The sequence below is a fragment of the Amphiura filiformis genome, chromosome 4 (genome assembly GCF_039555335.1).
Source record: "Amphiura filiformis chromosome 4, Afil_fr2py, whole genome shotgun sequence".
Classification (NCBI taxonomy): domain Eukaryota; kingdom Metazoa; phylum Echinodermata; class Ophiuroidea; order Amphilepidida; family Amphiuridae; genus Amphiura; species Amphiura filiformis.
The window spans coordinates 62,064,335-62,085,402 of record NC_092631.1 but is presented as its reverse complement, the minus strand read 5'-3'; the positions used below and the strand labels follow the sequence as shown (position 1 = coordinate 62,085,402).

The 21,068-nt window shown below is 34.1% G+C and overlaps 1 protein-coding gene across 1 annotated transcript; it reads right to left on the bottom strand.

Annotated features, from left to right (window-relative positions):
* Nucleotides 1-1,139: 1,139 nt before the first annotated feature.
* On the bottom strand, nt 1,140-16,367 carry LOC140151172 (uncharacterized). Its single transcript, XM_072173405.1, is given in 8 exon segments — nt 1,140-1,622; nt 2,032-2,286; nt 2,827-3,008; nt 5,412-5,598; nt 6,893-7,033; nt 8,618-8,739; nt 15,204-15,299; nt 15,302-16,367. Coding segments are annotated over 8 exon segments (1,575 nt in total). The 5' UTR covers nt 15,684-16,367; the 3' UTR covers nt 1,140-1,412.
* Nucleotides 16,368-21,068: the final 4,701 nt, after the last annotated feature.

Below are 21,068 nucleotides of genomic sequence, written 5' to 3'. Positions count from 1 at the left end.
AACTTTTTCGTGGATATCTACTGTCATAAAAAGAGGATGCTAGGATCACGAAATACTCCTTTAAGTTTAACTACGTATTGCTCCACCTTCAGCACATGCTATATTTTTGGGAAACCAGTTGTCATTATAGACATTTTGCACATTTTAACGTGTTTTTCTATCAAAGTGTCCCATACAATGTACCGAAATAGCTTGCTCCTCACCCTTTCAACCTGTCAAAAATGTCTTCTCCTAATTATTTTTGAATTGCAAAATATTTCTGACCCTCCCTTGTATTTTACTCCTGGTGCTCCTAATTATTGTGTGGCCTCAAATAAGAATATAAAATGAAGTGACCATAACCGCACATTTCAGAACATAAGTTTGCACATTTCCATCTGCATTATAACAATAAGCTTATTTTACATGTATACAAAAATAATATTATATAATCACAAAAAGCACAAGACACTGGTAGCATACAACATATTATTTTTGCCAATATACAGAATAACACACATTATACCAGATCATGTGCACGTTTAAATATCACAAGAGTTTTAAATTTGTACGTGTGTGAATTGTAAATTGAATTGTTTAACCTGCTTTAAGGGGTGGGGTATGAACGTTTGGACAGTATTTATTGTGGGACATTAGAGCACATCAGACATATCGAATTGCATTCTGAATACGAAGAATGTCCTGATGATATCAAATAATTTTGATTTTTTAAATTCGCAATGTAATACACATTTTATGGCAAATGATTAAAAATTGATATTTTTGATATTTAACAGTACTCGAAGTAAACTTTATAAATCTGATGATTTATACTTAAAGTGTATGTAGGTGGGATGAAAAGCCGACGATCAATTGAAAATGTTGACCTTTCGTATTGAAGATATGGATTTTTTTCCCAAAACACCAAAAAAATTAGGTCTTTTGGGAAAAAATCCATATCTTCAATATGAAAGGTCAAAATTTTCAATTGATCGTCGGCTTTTCCTCCCAGCTACATACACTTTAAAATATGTCATTAGATTCATAAAATTTACTTCGAGGACTGTTATATATCAAAAATGTGAAAAATATCAAATTTTAATAATTTGTCATACAATTTGTATTATCAGAAGGACATTCTTCGTATTCAGAATACAATTCGATATGTCTGATGTGCTCTCATGTCCCTACAAAAAATACTGTCGAGACGCTCAAAACGCTCATTCCAGATCCCTTAAGGATTGACAATCAACCTGTTATGTACCACCATTTACATGTGCTGTATAATTATTTAAACCCTCCCTCTGTAATTGTCCGTTTCCTCCTCACTCAAAGGAAACTTCAAAGGGTTTTTTTCTCATAAATACTAAACATCTTTGTAATATGATATTTTATATCCATTTTCATAAACATCTATGCATATCTTATTTGTCTCATGATTTGGTCTTCCCGTCAGCGTTCCGCCTAAATTTAGACAGCCACAGCGCCATAGGTAAATTTTGACAGCCCATGTAGTTGGCTTTTAGTTCGTGTTTTGTATAGAATGATAACAGAGGACAGGCTGCTCCAAAGATCGTCGTATTTGCTGTGTTAAATGAGCCTTCGGTCAGCATTGGAAGCGAAGTCATCTGATCTTGGTAACTCTGCAATATAAAGGAACATTGTCATCAAATAAATCGTTTATTGAATTCAGAGAGGAGGGCATTAATTAGATATATTATTCTCTATATATTGACTTCATAGATATTTAATATAAGGGCCACTTATTGACTTTTCACAATTTCCGTATTTTCGTTAATTAATAGTTTAATATAATAATTGACCTCTCCGTGAGTGGGAAATCTCTGCATATGCATCGATGCGTTTCAAAATGTGACTCCACGGAAAAGTGCACGCAGGAAGAACCAAGGGGAAATGTGTATACTGTAGGTTCAATTTTGAAACAATTGCAACCATATTTTAGGCCTATATCATAACTGTTTGTTGTTTTGAATCTGTTTTTTATTTTGTTTAGTCATGCGTAAGACACCTGCCAATTTTGCGAAACCTTACCTCATAAAGCTCGTCAGTACACTGTGATGTGTGATTTGCATTAACCCAGAAGTTAGTCAGTTCATCATTCCATGAGTATTCCGATGATCCACCACTGGAGAACACCGCAACGTTACCATGTTCGCCCGATGTTGTTAAGGATTCGGCAAGAAATCCGGAGTAGCTCTGATCAGCAATCACGTAAACCTTTTTTGCAGAACAGGATTGAAGGTCTTCCAGTAATTCGCTCACAGAGTAGGTTTCTTCATTGCTTGCCTGCATAAGGATGCAAGATATATAAGAAATAATTATATTTTAATAAATTGTATATAGAAAACATTTGTAAAACATAATTATTTTCTATAAAAAAGCATTTGATTTATTTGCTAACTATTATATTATACAGGTAGTGTCAAAATTATAGTTACCCATCCCTTGTTGGTGTTCTTGAAAAGCGTGTCTCTTCCAAACGCACCATTAGACTTATTGGAGAGTAAGCTTGAATTGACCAGCCATTAAACTCTAGATACTGTGAAAGCCTGGTCATTTCAAGCGGATGTGGATCAATGGTGCGTTTGGAAGAGATACACTCTTATACACACCAAAACGAGTAGATTGGGAATATTGATCATATCAGACTGGTAGATTTAGTTATACATAACGCGAAAATAATTCACTTTCAACATGCCACCATATTATGTCCGGTTTGAAGAAGAAGGAGGAGGAGGAGGAGTTATAATGCTCTCAGCGGGGCTCTCAACATCAATGTATGATCTATAATTCCCCCCCCCCCAAAAAAAAGGACTGTTGACTTACGATTCCATCGCTATCAGCGTCCCATAACAGACTTCTGCCATCGTTCATAACAGGACTATTTAAATACACCACCAATGTTTCCACGCAGTTCTCCACCCGGCATAAGGCCTTGATGTGATTTCTCATAGCAACCTTCTGTGTGGCTGGGTAAGTGTTTCTACTGCTCTGCTCGTCTTCCTCAACTGTATTTAAAGGTAGACCTTTATCACAAAAAAGTTTGGAGATGGGTGGAAGGAGATAGGGTTATGGTTAGTATGCAAGCAACAGGCGGTGGGTTATCAGCAGGGATATTAAGCAAAACCACTACCATGACTGACTAAACAGTACAATACAAGTATACGTTATTTCTATCACAAAATGGTATATACCCCATCCATTTTCATAAAATGGGACCGTCATCAGTTGTCTATCTACATATAGCTTCATGAATAACAGAAAAAGAATAGTTTGCACTATCTAAAAAACAAATTTGTGATTAGGACACTTATTTGAAAATAAATCGCCTCCTGGAAGGTTGAAGGGTGGTTTTAGATAATCCAATTTTCATCAAGATAAACTTAGATGCAGCTTATAAGAGGTGTGATATTTTTTTGCTCGCACCTTTGATGCAACTTGTGTTTGCACTTGGACCTCTTTTTGTAATTGTCTAAATTGCAGGCAAACATAACTTAACCTGCATTTTCCCCTTTAATTTATTCTTCCCTTTCCTTCTTTTTTGGATTTGGTGGGTCGGTCTTAGAGGTGCATAGCACCTGTTCGCTCCAACCATTCATTGGACTTTTAAAAACAAAATTGTTCCTTATTGTGTAATTTTTTGATGTAACTATTATGTGAATTATTATATTTTTGTAATTCTGTGCCAGTGATAAAGTGTAATAAATAAATAAATAAATACAATAAGTAAGTAGGCCTACTCATTTTGTAACTTTAAACAGAATATTTGCTTTTTGCCATATGTAAGAAGCTCTATAGAAAGAGTTTTGTGACAAACATCTGTTGTAAAATGATAAATAATAAAATAATAAAATAATGAATAATTCCCTTTCATAAAATAATTCATGTTTCCTTACGAACGCCCTCTCTTATGAATTAATAAACGTTTGCATAGTATTTTTGTGGGACCTGAGAGCACATCGGACATTAAATTGCATTCTGATTACGAGGAGTGTCCTGATGATATCAAATAATTTCGATTTTTTTGAAATTCGCGATATAAATAATACAAATTTTATGGCGAATTATTAAAATTTGATATTTTTGATTTCTACCAGTCCTCAAAGTAAACTGTATAAATCTAATGATATGTACTTAAAGTGTGTGTAGCTGGGATGAAAAGCCGACCATCAATTGAAAATGTTAACCTTTCATATTAAAGATATACATTTTCCCCAAAAGACCTACATTTTTGGTGTTTGGAGGATCTTTATCTTCAATACGAAAGGTCATTTTCATATTATGATGGACGGCATTTCATCCCAGCTACGGTATACAAACATATCATTAACTATTTACTTCGAGGACTGTTAAATTTCAAAAATTTCAATTTTTAATCACTTGCCAAAAAATGGTATACACAAAAAAAATCAAAATGACTTGATATCAGAAGGACATTCCTCGTATTCAAATGCAATTCGATAATTATGTCTGGGTTCTCTTCGTTTCTCAAATCTCTCTCTCTGGCTTCCTTCCCACCACGGAAAAAAAATACTTATTAAAACATGCACTCTCTTAATTCCTCAGATCTATCTATCGGATTGGTATCAGTGACAAATCTAAATTTGGATTGAAAAACATAAATCGATTAGACTGAAATTCCAATATATTGCATTGAATATTTCAATCCTATTTTAGATTTGTCATGAGATCAATCTTTTTATAAAACATTTAACCGTACTACAAAATGGCAACAAGCGAGTTAATTACCCAGCATGCATTTACATATAAAAACAAAATTAACAGCAAATCCCCACAGACAGTACATAACTATGGGCAAAAGCAGATAAAAGCATTCAACTTCCCACAATCGTAAACATAGAACTATAGAGCTATTACATGTATAGAGACTAAACATTAAAGAGGCAACTTAGTGAAAATGATATAAATTTAGTTTATGCATTAATGCATTATTATATACCCCCATCCCGGGAAATGTGGGAATTTATGTGGTTATGTGGCATGTAATTTTTTGACTAAATATCGGGGCTAAATACATTCCCCGACCCCTGGGGAAACACGCCCGAAACAAATGGGGGAACCTAAACCTTTTATCATAACAAATCCTATTCATGTCCCCATGCAACATTTTCTAGGTTCACGCCCATAGTTTCGCCACTGGTTGTTCTACCATTCAAAATCCGGGTTGTTGAAAATTTCCCTTATAAATGAGCCTGCTGGGTTCCACCACGCTCCAGAACCTGTAACTTTACAAGGATCGGACAATTATGCAATTAATCCGAAAAGTACCAGGGAAAATTACAAGCCCGGCCCATCATTTCCCCACATTCGGGCCGGTGAAGTACTTTTCAAGTGTATAATCTAAATTATAGCCTATTAATTATACATTATACGTTTCTGACGAGACATACCTAGAATATCGCCGTTATCGGCGAAGAAAGTTTTCACATTAGGTCTTTTGAATCCATGGTCTCTTAGCATGTTGTACATATTACGGGCATTCTGTGCATGTCTATAATGTGTAGTTTGTCTATTCCAACCACCTGATATTATGACAGCTTGGTCACAGATCTCGTAATACTTGCATCGGGCGTTAACCTGCATCAATGAAAAACAATGGCAAAAATATACATCTTTATAATAGATAATATTTAAAAAAAACAGGAAAACAAAACCTTTGACAACTTTATTTATTGGGTATAATATTATTAGAAAAAATACCTGCCCATCACGCGGAAACACGTCGTCTTTTAATGCTTGCGTGAGAAATGCATGGTGTTTTTTTTATTCTTTATCCATGCATGTTCTTTTTTTCATATTTCAATGTTTTATAATTTTCATTCATTTCAATATCATCTTTATTTTGAATAGTTTTAACCATATCATCCCAAAGGGGTTTGATGATCTCATAATCACAAAAAAACATGCATGTTCTAGCTCAACATGCTCAAACTCCTTTACATTGTCAATTCCCAACTGAATATTTGCATGTTTCGATTTTTGCACAAAGGGCCTAATGCAACAATGGCTGAATAGCATTTTCATCAATTTTGAATTTCTGAAGACAGACAGGATCGCGATTTCATATAGGCCTAATTATCAACTTCTATTTCAAAGGTGGATATAAAATGCTCATACTATGGACTAACGAAATGCACACTGCAGTGCCTTGCTCATCCGGACGATCGTAAAAATCAAAATTCAGATGTTGGAACCTTTGTCATTGTCATCGATGTGCTAACATAACCTGATAGTAGTTCAGCTGAAAGCCATGTATGAAAGACAAAATAAGACATTTTACATGAATCTGTAATTTATAGCCTACTAACCATGCTAACTGACATTGTATAAAGTAGGTATTTCAATGGGGCTTCAACTTTGTCAATAAACGTTTCCTTTTTTTTTTGCCCATATTTTTCATTTCAGAAATACCCATTGGCAACTTTAAGGACTTATCATCCACTTTTAAGGGATTTCTACACAATTTTAATTTGTTTATACTTTCGCTGGGATCACTGAATGGGCTATTACAGAAAATAGATGCACACCCCCTATAGAGGAGTTCGGATTTCCAGACTTTTTGTCCAGACGTATAGTTGTTGGAAATCCAGACTTTTAAAGTGTCCAAAGGCGAAAAAATCCAGTAGAAAAATAGTCCAAAGTCAGAAATTCTGAATTTGAAAGTTCATAGTTTTAGACATTTCAATTGGATTTCCAAGCTTTTTCAAGCGACATTGGCAATTGGAATTCCAGTTGTTTTCAGAAAGCAGACTTGGAAATCCAGACATTTCTTTGATTAAAAAGTTACTCCTCTATAGGGGGTGTGCATTTATTTTCTGGAATAGCCCAATGGGACTTGTAGCCACCATCCTCCCTCCCCGATTCCACTTACTCTTTGTTCTTGCATCTGGCATCTCCTCGTATTTTGTTGCAATTCACATCGTACGGAGAAATTACTGGGGTCTGTTCTGAGCTGAGGACATCCTCCAAACTCTCCAGCATTCGGGTAGCACTTCAATTGTTGCTCTTTTTCCTGTAAAAGTGGTAAATATTAGAGAAACGCTTATTAATAATGTGGCCACCCTTTTCATGTACATTTCTTTCATGTCTTTGACCACACATAATAAGAAACCAGCAAACTGAAAATGCTTGCATCTCAATCAAACGTCAAGCTAATTGTCATCATAAATCATTTCATCTTTTTTGTTAGGAATTTCTACACTTTCATGGATGCCGTGTAGTTTTTATATAGGCCTAGCATGCATGGTTTTAGATTTTTAGAAACATAATTATATACGTTTTGAACCCAACCACTTTGAAGTCATTAAACTGACTTTTGTCACGTATTATCGACTCCCACTTACATTGTATTTACACCTTTGTCTCCCAATTCGTTTAATTGGGTGCGTTAACGAGAAACCAGCATTCCACCGAGTGTAATTTTGAGACAAATGTGTGACTTCTTGGTCAGGAGTAATACAATTATTTCTATATTCTCTCTTTTTGGTCGAAACTAAAAGGTTTTGCCGATCTTTAAAATCTGAAACTGTTGACAGATGCAGTCTCTGGTGCCTGTATAACGTGTGTGAACTTACTGTTTCACTGATTATATTCAAATGCACAATATGCCCTATATGATGTAATACTAGCAGTGCGGTATCTTGGCAAATTCTATCATGGATCTAAATGATCGTCAATTCACAATTTATACTATCTTGTGCATTGATGTCCTCATTGATTTACAAATTTATTACATTGATTATGATTGACATGACGAAATCAAAATAATCGCTGTCAACCTACATGTATAGGCCTATTTTAAAAAAGGTTAAACAAATATTTTTTCCACCATTTAGACAAAAACGTTTAGGTTTTAAACACTAATTCAAACACTTCAGTATTACTTTAAATCCTAGGAGGTAAACACTAAACATCAAAGTATATATATATTTTAATAAAAATATATACACATTTGCTAAAGAACTGAACACCCTGTTTATGAACTAAACACTATAGACATTTAGTTCAATAGTCTTTAAAGTAAATTTGTGCACTGTGCAGGCCTGTATTATATCGCCTATAGTAATAGTATCTGTGATAGGCCTTTACACTTTATAGCAGTGTTTAAAAAGTATTACAAAGTAAATGCACCGAAGTGTTTAAAACATAACCATTTTTACTTACAGAGTGTAAAAAGGGGTGTGTGTGTGGTGGGCGGGGGGTGTCAGGACAGGGAAGTGCACTTCCCTGGTCAGGAGAAGGGTAGGATATAAAGACCAAATTAAAAAGAGTAGTAAATCACGAAAAAAGTAACATTGAGGCCCTTGGGCACTTTTGTTAATCATGCATTATTCAGGTTACAAGATGCGAAAATTTCTGTCAAAAATTTGGCGCATTTGCCTCTACTATTAAACGTCCCATGTCTCTGAAAAGGTACCCACAATCGTGGCACTGATCCGGTGACATCCCCAACCATGATAACGCATCTGTGCCATGTTGACGACGGCAGCATTTAGTGTACAGGATCCGTCGTGCAAACTTCAGTCATTCATTTAATGATTTATTTGTTTTATCGTGCTTAATGATACCTGCATGTTTGCGTAAAAAGTATACCTACCATATCGCCATCGAAGTAAACGAGTGGAAGAAAGTTAGTTTCACATCGCCTCCTACCAGACTTCCGATGTAGCTTATTTCGGCATCGTTGCTTCTCTAATAATTGAATACACTGTCCGTTACCTACATAAAAAATTAGAAATAGCGATAAAATTTACATAATTAATTTTAATTATTAATTTCGCTGTAGAAAGATATTACATTGTATATTATACACATTTCTATTAAAGCCTTAACATGTGATTTCGGTCCAATTTTAATTTGGGTTTTCTTTGCCAAATATTGTAAAATATTATTACATGTTTAAGTAATCAAGCCAATTTAATGAGGAAAATGAAACAAACCCCACTTTAACTTAACTGTGGTGTTCTATGGGCATGATGGGCATTAGTCATGACTTATTCTAAATTCAAACATGTTAAACTTGCACTGCTGTCCTAAAATAAAATGAATTTGGCTGAATCCAATACTTTCGGTGTATTAAGTGCGGACATGTAGGCCCTAATATGAACATTACAAATATGCCAAAAAAAGAAGGTTTGAAATACATTGACCAAACTCATTTTAAAAGATTATGGCTTTATAAATGTTCTACACTCTTAAAACAACGTGGTCAAAATTGATCACGTAGTAGTTAACTATGAACCTTACCTCTAAATTGTGGTCAAATCCCTTTTTGTGGTTAAAATTTGACTACAACTTAGCGATAAGGTTGACTACTAATATGCGGGCAATTTCGACCACGTTGTTTTAAGAGTGTAAACTACAGCCAAGGGAAGACATCGGGAATACATCGTCAGTTGTATATACCCCGGGTATACACTCTTAAAACAGCGTGGTCAAATTAACCCCGTAAGTAGTCTAATAAATATAAATACACCGGACACTTAGGACTAGGTTGTGGTCAAATTTGGACCAAAATACAGGTGTCATTTGACTATATTTAGGTGGTCTGTGCAATAATTACGACCCCCCCTCCCCAATATAATTTTCAAATGGCTTATACCAAAAATTTCTTGTCCACCTCCTCTCGGCATGCCAAAAACGTTCGCACTATATGGATCCACGTGAAATGACCATGCACGCTTTTTTTTTAAATATCTACCGCGAAAGACGGTGACCGCGAAAGACGGGTGACTGCTAGTATTAAAAGTTAGTTTGTATAATATAACTTGGTTCTGCTGTGAAATTTCGTCACGCGGATCCAATGGTGCGGCTCAGAGGCAATCCTTTCACAAAGTACCACAAACGGATCGATGGCTTACTCATTTATTTTTATACATAGAGCCCTATCAGCACATGGTAAATGTAGGCATGTTCATTATGTGTCTTTTTCTTAAACTGAATATGTGATATGTCAAAAAAAATGCGGCTACATTGTAGGGATGCGGTTGTTTATCGGACCATCCTCGTGTAGCTTCGTAAATAAATAGTAAACAGCTCTAACATCAGCTGCCCGTCAGCACACATTGTCATGTAGAAATACATATGGCATTATAGTTTGGCAATCGAAATCAAGAAAATGTTTCTGTTAAAACACCAACCCAGGGTAAATACCGATACCGCAGGCTAGCTCATGGCATATACTGATCTGGGCATCTGTATAAATCCAAACTAAACAGAATGAAATTCTTATGACAGAATAAATATAAATATAAAAATTGTAGCGGAACAGTTGTTAACAATGCGAAGGCAAACGAGCCGCTCCGCATCAGTCGGCGTTCTTCAAAAGACCCGCTATTTAACGATACAATCTTACTAGGCAAGCAGTCTCTCCGTCGGTACCCTATACCATGCATTTAAAGAAAGTTAAATGAGGTGCAAATGTAACATTTTTCATAAATTATTGCCGGAGCTGACACTCTCTTCTAGCCGACATTTAAGCGGGCATTTTATAAGTCAGACTTATGGAGAACTGCTTGGTGGAATACAAACTTATTGTGACGTCATTGTTTTTGTTTTTGCTCATCGTGGTCATGGTGGTGTGGACCGTGTGGCTTGTGGTGGTGATCATGATATTCGTGATGATTGTTTCAAATTCATAATCCATGCATGCACTGAATGGACGACGCTCAGGAAATAATGATCAATATGTCCAGTTTTATATTTAATAAGACTATTCATTTTTTATATGGTTGAGTTGAATATAATTGTAAAACTTTATAATAATAATAATTAATAATTAATAATTAATAATTAATAATAATAATAATAAATAATAATAATAATTAATAATAATAATAATAATTAATAATAATTATTACACTAATAATAATAATAATAATAATAAAAATAAATATAGCAACAACAATAATAATAATAATAATAATAAATATATTTCCATTTGTTTTTCTGTACTTTTAAATACTTTATATGTACTAATAAATAATAATAATAATAATAATAATAACACTAATAATAATAATAATAATAATACTCAATATTAATAAAAATAACAATAATATTAATAATATTTATATGTCCATTTGTTTTCTGTACTTTTAAATACTTCATATGTAGGCTACTATAAATGCGCTTCACTTGCAATACTAATATAATGTAAACACAGTTAAAGAGTTTAGTCATGGTGCTTTGGCAATTACAATTGTGGGCAATTTTCAGGGATGGTTGTCTTGAAATCGCCGCGTTCAAAGTCATACAATGAACCTATTTCTTGCAACGTTACACTCGATAAAATTTTCACAGTACGTGTGTATAGCAATTTAATGATTCAACTCTCCGAAAAGATATCGATGGAGATGTCATTTTCAGATATGCACATTTAATTTGGAGCCGATTTCTGCTGATCAATGACAATATTTGTGTTTGAGATACGACAGAGTTTAGAGATGTGAATCTACAAATAATTTCACATATTTATTATATATACCTGTATAGCATTTTATAATGCGAGGCGTAAAGCTTCTTTCTTATTACACAAAATAATGAGTTAGCAATACATTTGTTGTTTTAGGCCATAAAATTAATTTTTCGTTCTCTTCTAGCTAGTATAGTGAGACAGTTCTCATATACATCGATTTATATTTTGTGGTATCTTATTGCACTTAACAATAATAAATCATTTAGTATGACCTAAAATGAATAATTATATCAAATAAGTAACTTGAACTTTTTGTCAATATTTTGCAAAACACCAATGCATTAAATGCTCATAGGGTATACTTTTATTTTGCAAACCTCTGGCTATATAATGTTTATGTACCAAAGCAAAAATATCGTCAAATTTGAATTTCGTTCTGGTATACCAGAACGAAATTACAACATTGGCCTATGGAGCAGTGTAATACACATAAATCATGCACAACTCGCAAACGCAAATTCGGAATGAACTGAAATTTTGGGAATAAGCTTTTTTCGTGAATATCTACTGACAAATGTCATAAAAAGAGGATGCTAGGATCACGAAATCCTCTTTTAATATTTATATTCATGCTCTCTCAATTTGCCAATACATGTGCATCTGTACATGAGTAGCCAATTTATTGTATGCATGCGTACTGACTGAAGCCAACACGCACTCATCCTTAGAAAGGGTCCATAATTAAACGATACATTGATTATTATCGTCATTTCAAATGCAACTTTTTAATAGAAATGGTGCTATATGCTATGGGAATCAACGTCATACTGATAGCTAGCTAGCTTTGAAGATGCCGACCGATATATAGTATAGGCATATATGCCGAATTTTAACTTCTCTCAGAGAAGCAGAGATCATAATCACATGGTATCTATGCCGTTTTCACTATTTGGAAAACGCAATAAATAGGATCAAAATCTCGTTATAATTTTGTTTAATCACTTACAAACTCACTTACAAATAGGACATAATTATAATGATGAGTATGAATTGAAGAAAGAAACCCAACGTGGATCATTTTTAGAGCATAATTATTTGTATTCTTTTGTATAAGCCTCGCTTCCTCAATTATGTTATACCACAGATATTGGAATACTAAAATAGTTCCACCACTCAGATCTAGTATTTTTGTAATGGCTTTAGTGGACTTTCAAATCAAAATAGAAAAAAAAAGATAAATATATTTACAAACCAACATATAAATGAAGCAAATGATTCGATGCTTTACTATGTTTTTAAGGTGGTATGCCCCTTGATAAATATGTGACTATTTTTGCATTTTTCTCACAAAATAATAACACACTGCACTGGTAACAAAAGTTATGAGGTTATCATAGTTATGTATAGAGGCAAGAAATCCAGTTACTATATATATACACACTGGAATTTCAGTGACTCAAGACAAGCGGTACTTTATTTATGATAAGAAAAGAGGTACCTCATTTCCTAATATATACAATGTAATGAACCACTTGTCTTGAATAACTGAAATTTCAGTGAAGTAATTGGATTCCTTGCATCTATAACATACATAATTTTTGTTACCAGTGTGTAGTTAATTTTGAGAAAAATGCAAAATTAGTCACAAAATTTATCAGAATGTACCACCTTAAATGTGTAAATGAGGTAAAATTTTGACAATTTCAGATTTCTTCTTCACACATTGATAATAATTACTTATTATTTTCCGAAGACGGTGTTAACTACAGTTTTGTTTTATCTGCCAGGTAGGCATATCATTATCAATTGTCATATTTGGTTAAAACAATTGGTCAAAATATCATTTGCCTCCTTTTGTATAGCAGTTTGTATGAGAAAGGGTGTAAATGATAGAAAATGGCAGTTTCATCATGTTTATTCCAGTTCCTAGATAGTGTAATGCTATTGTTTAACTGTTTTATTTCACCTAAACATGCTGAAGGGCCCCAAAATACAAGCCTTGGATTTCCCAGGGTATTGCATCGTACATAACAAAATGTAAGCGCCTCTTCTTGAACAAATCTTAATTGCTTTTAATATTCAATTGAGAATATTTATAATATTTTGGATTTAGAAAGTACGAACACAAAGTATAACTTGTCGAAATAGCAAATAATAAAATCAGGATGATTCTAATTACCGAATAATTTCGTTTGCATGCATTTTTCTAATTGTATTGAATAATTGCTTAAAACCCAATTAATCAAAATATTGCAGTCTATCGATATGGAAATAAACACGTAGTAAATTGTAACTGTTGCTGTTACGTATCGTTCGGAAGGTTCAAAGAAAAAAATACAATATAAACACAGGCAAATTAGAATAAAATGAAGTTAACATGGAGACTGACTCTATACACGGTGCCTGCCAAGACGTCCAAGGTCGATTAATGGCGGTGACTTCAAAAGGATACAAATTGGTTAAACAAATTACTGGAACAACAAAAGACGATACTCACACTGCTTGAATATTCATATATATGTCTATAGATTCATAGATTTTAAAATCTATGATACATGTACATTCGATTCTATTTTACATTGTAAAAACATATGTACATAGCATATTGTTTAACTCATCATACATGCATATTAAATAATAATTACCCCGGTAATAATATTTTCTGCAAGTTAACAACTATTTTCACTCACACAATGAACATTTGAATTTAATAAACACAAGGAACCAAGTAGCCTTATGATTAAAATCCGATAAATATTATTTATTAAGCCCATTCGTTTTAAATGCTGGTCGAAATGGAATTTGTCAATATTCAGCAAAGTAAAGAGGACGAAATATTCTGACTTGGGACTTCGAGTGAAAATCGGTACCACTATTTGCCAGGATTGTTGCTGTTATTAATGTTCTACTACTATTATTGCTACCTGAATGAAAGATAAGAGGTGAAACGAGCAACAAGCAAATAATTCTGAGTCATTTTTTGGAAGCTAAAAATCGAACTCGCTGCACAGGTAGGCTAAATGGTTCGCACTCACATAAAAACGTTTAATTGTTATAGTATCACTAGTGTATAAATATGTTTTGGATGCCTTCCATTCCTGCCAAGTTTGTCAACAAACTAGTATGCAATTAATTGATAGACACAGAGTGCCGTATGTCTACTGAACACAAAAGAAGTTCACAGAAGTGGTAATAAAAGACAACGGAAGGTGTGAAACGCTTGATGATCACACACGTGCCGAGAATTTATATACTTTTAATACCTGCTATAACCCCATTGAAAACTTGACACAAATCCGCGAGACAAATAAAACACTGTAGGACCGAGGCTTTATGTCGCTAATGGAAACATTGAGTCAAGATTTACAACGATTTATCAGAATTTGCCAGTTTGTTTCGGAGAATATGGTCATATCAGAGAAGATGGGTCATATAAACCATTAAAAGAGTCAATCATATAAATAATAATAGAGGAAAACACAATTTTTGTATTGCTGAAAATAGTGAGACCACCTTGACGACAAAATTAATGACATCTTGAGCTACTTTCTCACAAGTCTTCTTAAATATTGATAAATATCCGAAGAAATTAACTAACACCTATTTAATATTTGTGTATTATTGGAAACATTGTACTATATTTTAAACCAGATTTATACTCAAATGCTCCTGAAATGCTTTATGTTCTACCACCTGTCACGCATGTGACAATCATCTTAATGTATCATGTATCCATGGCAACAAACAATATGATGTTAAAACTTACCAATATACCATTTTCCGTGCGATCGACAATCTTCGAAAGTAACATCAGAATCTAAACCGAAAATAATCACCAAATGGCCGAAATTAGCAGTAGGAAAGGGTCTACAGCAATAACAGCATCATGTGGTCTGTCCCTGCTTAAGCCTTCATCGGGTAAAACAGATAAATACTTTCTTCTTTCTATCGTCCTTGCAAGATACAAACTCATATGAGATGGGTCTCTACTTTGGATTTGAAGACATTCTTTTTGAGAAGTGAAAGATACTGTAGAACAATCTATATGGTGTAAAACATCTAATATTGCTGTGGCTATGTGGTAAAGCTGCTGGTCCGCAAGAGGCGATGATAATGAAGAGTTTGGGATGGATCGGTATGTATTGCTGTCCAAAAGAGCATCTGCTAACCTCCGCGTTGGCAAGATGCACAAGAGAAAGAGAAAGAATGATGAGCTACAGCTCCACAAGTTGTCTAGATACTTCATGTTTGATGAAATGTGCTTCAATAGCACCACTGCTCAGATCCGTATGAGCCGACTTTATCAGTTTAATTATATTTAACAAAATAGATTATTTTGTATCTCACAGGAAATAAATTATTCTCCGTTTTCTCTTTTTTTCAAATGCTGCCGATGTCGACTCTGATGCAAAGAGAGCCTGTCCTCGGACAACAAATGCCAAAGTGATTTCTATTCATGTTGTATGATGGTTTTGCATTATTAACTTCCCGGTCGACGGAAAAACAATCATAATAATGTTCAATCCATATGAGTCCAGTACGATATAAACGAAATGTAAATCACAACAGTATTAATTCAGGAAGTGAACGATAGTCAGCTATAGCTCCACACGTGAAACACAGGTAACTAGTGAAGTGCGAAATTAGTCAATCAATGGAGTCGATCAGAAGTGTCACGCACAGGTAGAGAAATGTCATGTACCGCTTCCGATAAGTCCAAAGTTCTATATATTATTCTTATGAATGTCATCTAAACAGTGAAGAAATAGTAACATCTTGCAGCTCAGAAATCAAGTTACCAACTGATTCGATGACTTAGAATCATATCTACGTTTGGGTAACACGGTGTAGTGCTACTGACGATAACAGAGTTTAACCGGCCAATAAGATGCTTTAGCGGTATACATCAAAGCAAACCGCTCTATGTCCGCGAAAACAAACAAAAGCCGATGAGGCATTTTGGATTGGGCCGCCTTTCTGCGGCGTTGCTTTGACCGGTCGTGGCGAAATGAGGCACCCGCGGCCCCGTCACCACGGGAAAGTCTCCTATTGCCGTGTATACCCCTTTTTGCTATCACACCGCTTTCTACATGAAATACATACACACTTTTCGAAAAGTCAAGTCGCCATACTCCCAACTAGCTAGGTTATTAACAACTTATGAATTTGAGACTTGAATATGTATCCTTTCGGTCAATTTCAATTGGGGGAACGAACTCATCAAAGATCGGCGAACATGTCTAATTTAATACATCTTTGCGCACATTTTGCCACCGTTCTGTTTGATGCCAAATCTAATTCATTATATGTGGCAAATTATTTGTTTGTTTGACGTGTTGCATTGCATGGTCAGGATTTTTATTTTCAAATGAGCATAGGCCTATATACAAATAGTATATTAAAGTTAAGTAAAAAGTGGTGGACTTATGACACTATGATTGAGACCGTATAGGCACCGTTATGAAAATGAAAATACAAAAGAGAGACAAAATACTTTGGGAAAATACAAAATGATAGAATTAATAGAGAGAGAGAGCGTTGAAATAAGGGGGCTGGCATTTTCTTCGGAAGGGGGAGTCCCAAATATATGTCGGTGACCGGAGTCTATTTTTTACGACCCCTAAAAAATTTGCATAGATTGTACGCACATTTCGATCGCGCAGCGCGCGAAAATGTTAAGTCACCAGCCCTCAATAATTCTATAACCGCCCCCCTATTTTGGGTGTTAAAAAATTATACCCCCCCCCCCTATGATCTGAAATTCTATAACCCCCCGGTATTTTTGGGACCCCCCCCCCCGAAGAAAATGCAAGCCCCCTAAAGGAGGAATATTTTGCCTGTAAAAGCATGCATCCTCCTTTTACGTGACTACATGTCATCGCCGTGCTAAATGTAAGCGACAAAGAATACTTATAAAAGCCACGATTTTTCCGTGTTACAAAATTAAAATTCCGTGATACAAATTGGACGATTTCCGTGAGTTTCCGTTTTCTAATATAAAGCCACAGAAAAGTGAAAACAAACATGTTTTATAAGTGTATTTTGTATCACCTTTTACTGTAGTAGACCTAGAATTAATGCTAAAATGGGTTGTTTAATGGTTGATTACTGCTAAATAATCACTTTTATTTGTTTTATTGTGCAAATCAGATCAAAAGTTAGACATTATACACAGTTTTTTTTACTATTTTGTGGCATTTTCAAATTTCCGTGGGCAAACCCCGAATTCCGTGAATTTGTCCGTTTTTCCGTACATCACGGAGAAATCGTGGCTTTAGATATAGGCTACATGAAAAGAGTTTTCAACTTAATATTAAGGGGGTACTACACCCATTGATTTTGTTTTGCATTTTTTTGCATTTTGTGAAGAAATTACAAAAAAAAATTGGACAAAGTGGTATGCAAAATGAAGGGCAAATCTTCTCGTTTTATTGGTGGCATCGGTATCAACGTAGCTTACATGCTTTTAAAAGTAGAAGCCAAAAGGTGGTACATCACTGATGATTTAAATTCACTTCATTTTGGAAAGCTTACTATCAACGGATTTCGTTAAAATTTTGGATATGTGTTGCTAACACATTAGGGAAATAATGTTGATATGTAAAATGGGAATAAGTGGTCCCTGATTTCTTTTATGACTTCATGAACTTGGTGCTCCACAACTATCAAAAAACGAACCTGTTAAAATGCTTCTATTTTCAATGTTGAGCTATATTTTGTATTTTTAACTTGCGACATTATTTCACTGAAACTTAATTAAGCCATAGGTAACAGGTTACCACAACCATACTACAGCAATGTTGAAAAAATTGTATTTCTTGTCACCTATACCACCATATTGGGTAGTTTTCCGTAAGCTTAGCTTTTGTGATTTTGGTAACTATTTTATATTTATTTGTGAAATCCATCTCAACTAGGCATTTTAAATTGTACTCACCATTTACATCCCAAGGTATATTAGTATATCCACCTTGCACTTCTCGATATATATCCAGTTAAGACAGAATATCAAAATTATTCCTCATTCTGATATCACAGACTCTCACATGTGTATTCAAAATTGATGCTTAAATTTGACCTGAACCAATTGACCTATAACCTGACATACGGTGACCTAATAGCCTTTTCTTCTCCTAACAACACATAGTATTGACTTGACTAATGACTATATGCATCTATTGTGTAAGTGTTTATTTAATTTATTCAGTGTTATATATTTTGCATGTACCACTAGATTTTCTATAGAGAGTATAACAAAAGGATTTAATGTATTCTATTCATGTACCCTACTTGAACATGTTGAAAAGAATAAATTATGATTTGTTATGAAACACGCATCTGAGTAACTAGGTTACAGTAAACAAAAAATATATAGGGCTAAAATGATTTACTATACAATGGTTTAAAACCACCTTTTTTTTCTTTTTTTTTTTTTTTTTATTTCACATGATCCGTGCATATATCGCCTAGCTATAAATGACAAAATATTTTTTTAGACCAATCAAACCAATATATGGGTGTAGTACGCCCTTAACGGCACCTTAACTTGAAAGCGGCACCGCTAGTATACATCAATATGTGTCCCCAAAAATGAATCAATCATAATTGTTACACCTTTTCAATGGTTTCAATTGTACTTAATCGTCTATCCACTTAGTAGAGTCAATAAGCTTTATTTGCTCAGTATACACTTGTTATTTAACAAAAGTTTTAATTTCTATCTAAAGGCGACAATTGCACGGTATTGGCTTAAACCACACCGTCAACCCTTTCCAACTGTATATTTGGTGTAGATATTTTGTATCATGTCAAACATACACATATTTATTAATTTATTTAATTAATTGAATTATATATAGGTATTTTTATTTACTTAATGTATCCTCACTTTTATAATAGACGTAATTTCAAAATATGTGCACTTAGCTTCGGCGATTACGTACATGTATTTGAAGAAAATATTTAGCCGATATAGCGTTTTTCGAATTTATCTAATAATTTATATCGGTATGCTCGTATGGCAAGCCAAAAGCCCCATTACTTTCGAAAGCAACGCGTTGCTAAGCCAGCCAATAGAAATAGAGCTTTTAGCAACGCGTTGCTTTCAGAAGCAACGCGTTGCTTACATACTCAATTCAGGGGCGCCCAAGCCGAGTTTTTGATTAGCCAATCATATCGGCGCTTTGAAGAGCTGTTGGTTATGTCCATCCCGCCTTAGTGGTACTAGCCTACATGTTTTGTGTTTTGCGTGTATCATACTATAATTGTACACGCAATTGTAGACCTAAATACTCAGTCTGAGAAATTCCTTGAGCAACAATATTAATTTGTTCATATCATAAAACGAATCCATTTCAGGCGTAAAATTTCACAGATATTATGAGAACAATAAATAAGCTTATAAAGAGTTTCTTGCATGCTTGTGTGTATCCTGTAAGAGTCGCTGTGATTGGTTGTCGCCACAAGACGTAAATAATGACAACAACGTGTTGTTTGCGAAAGCAACGCGTTGCTTTCAGAAGGCGAAAGCAACGCGTTGCTTTGGGGAAAGCAACGTGTGGCTAAAAGCTCTATATCTATTGGCTGGCTTAGCAACGCGTTGCTTTCGAAAGCAACGCGTTGTCACAATACGTAATGGGCCTTTTAGCTTGCCATATGCTCGGGGTTGTGTGAACTGAATGGGGTATTTTATTTTATTTATTTTTATTTATTTATTTATTTATTTATTTATTTATTTATTTATTTATTTATTTATTTATTTATTTATTTATTTATTTATTTATTTATTTATGCCTATTTATTTATTATTATTTATTAGTATGCCTATTTTTTTTTTTTTTTTTATATTATTCATTTTAACTTAAAGTCATAATGTACGATCTTATAATATGAATTTGGTTAATTTTTTTCAAACCTGATTTTTTGGCATATTTGTAATGTTTACACATGTCACAACTTGCACCTAAATGGAATCAGCCAAATTTGTTGTGTTTGTAGGTAAACAGAGCAAAGTTCGACATAAAGTCATAATTCAAGAAATTATGACTTTATGTCCGCCCATATAACTGCGTGTTAAAACGGCCAACATAACAAGCAGTGTTTCTTTCACGTTACTTCGTTATTTCAGCTCAAAATGGACAGAAACCATTCCCGATCATTATTACTAGTATTATTTCAGCATTTTGAGTATATAATGACAAATTTAGAATTTGAAGGAAATCGTACATTAAGCCTTTAAGTGACTGAATTGAATTGCTTATGAACCATCTGGTCGGTGCTTTTTAGGTGCGTAATTTTAAACAATGGGGCATTTAAAGTGGTATTATTTTTATAAATTGAAATAAACATCATATTATTTATTTACTGTCAATTAAGTGAAGGAAAAACATGAAAAACATTTGCCTTTGTTCTGAAATCTTAGGCGAATGGAAAAAAAGTAGCACAACTCGGGTGATTTACTAATTCTACTGCATATCGCATTTAATTCATGACCCCTTTTACTTATTTCTGAAAAGCAAAAATGCCATTGCTGATCATGAAAGTCAATTTTACGCGATGCAAGCTTAGCTCAAGCTTGATACGCGCGAAAATTTCAACGTTTCGCAACCTTTTGCTTCTTCTTGCGTGAGCT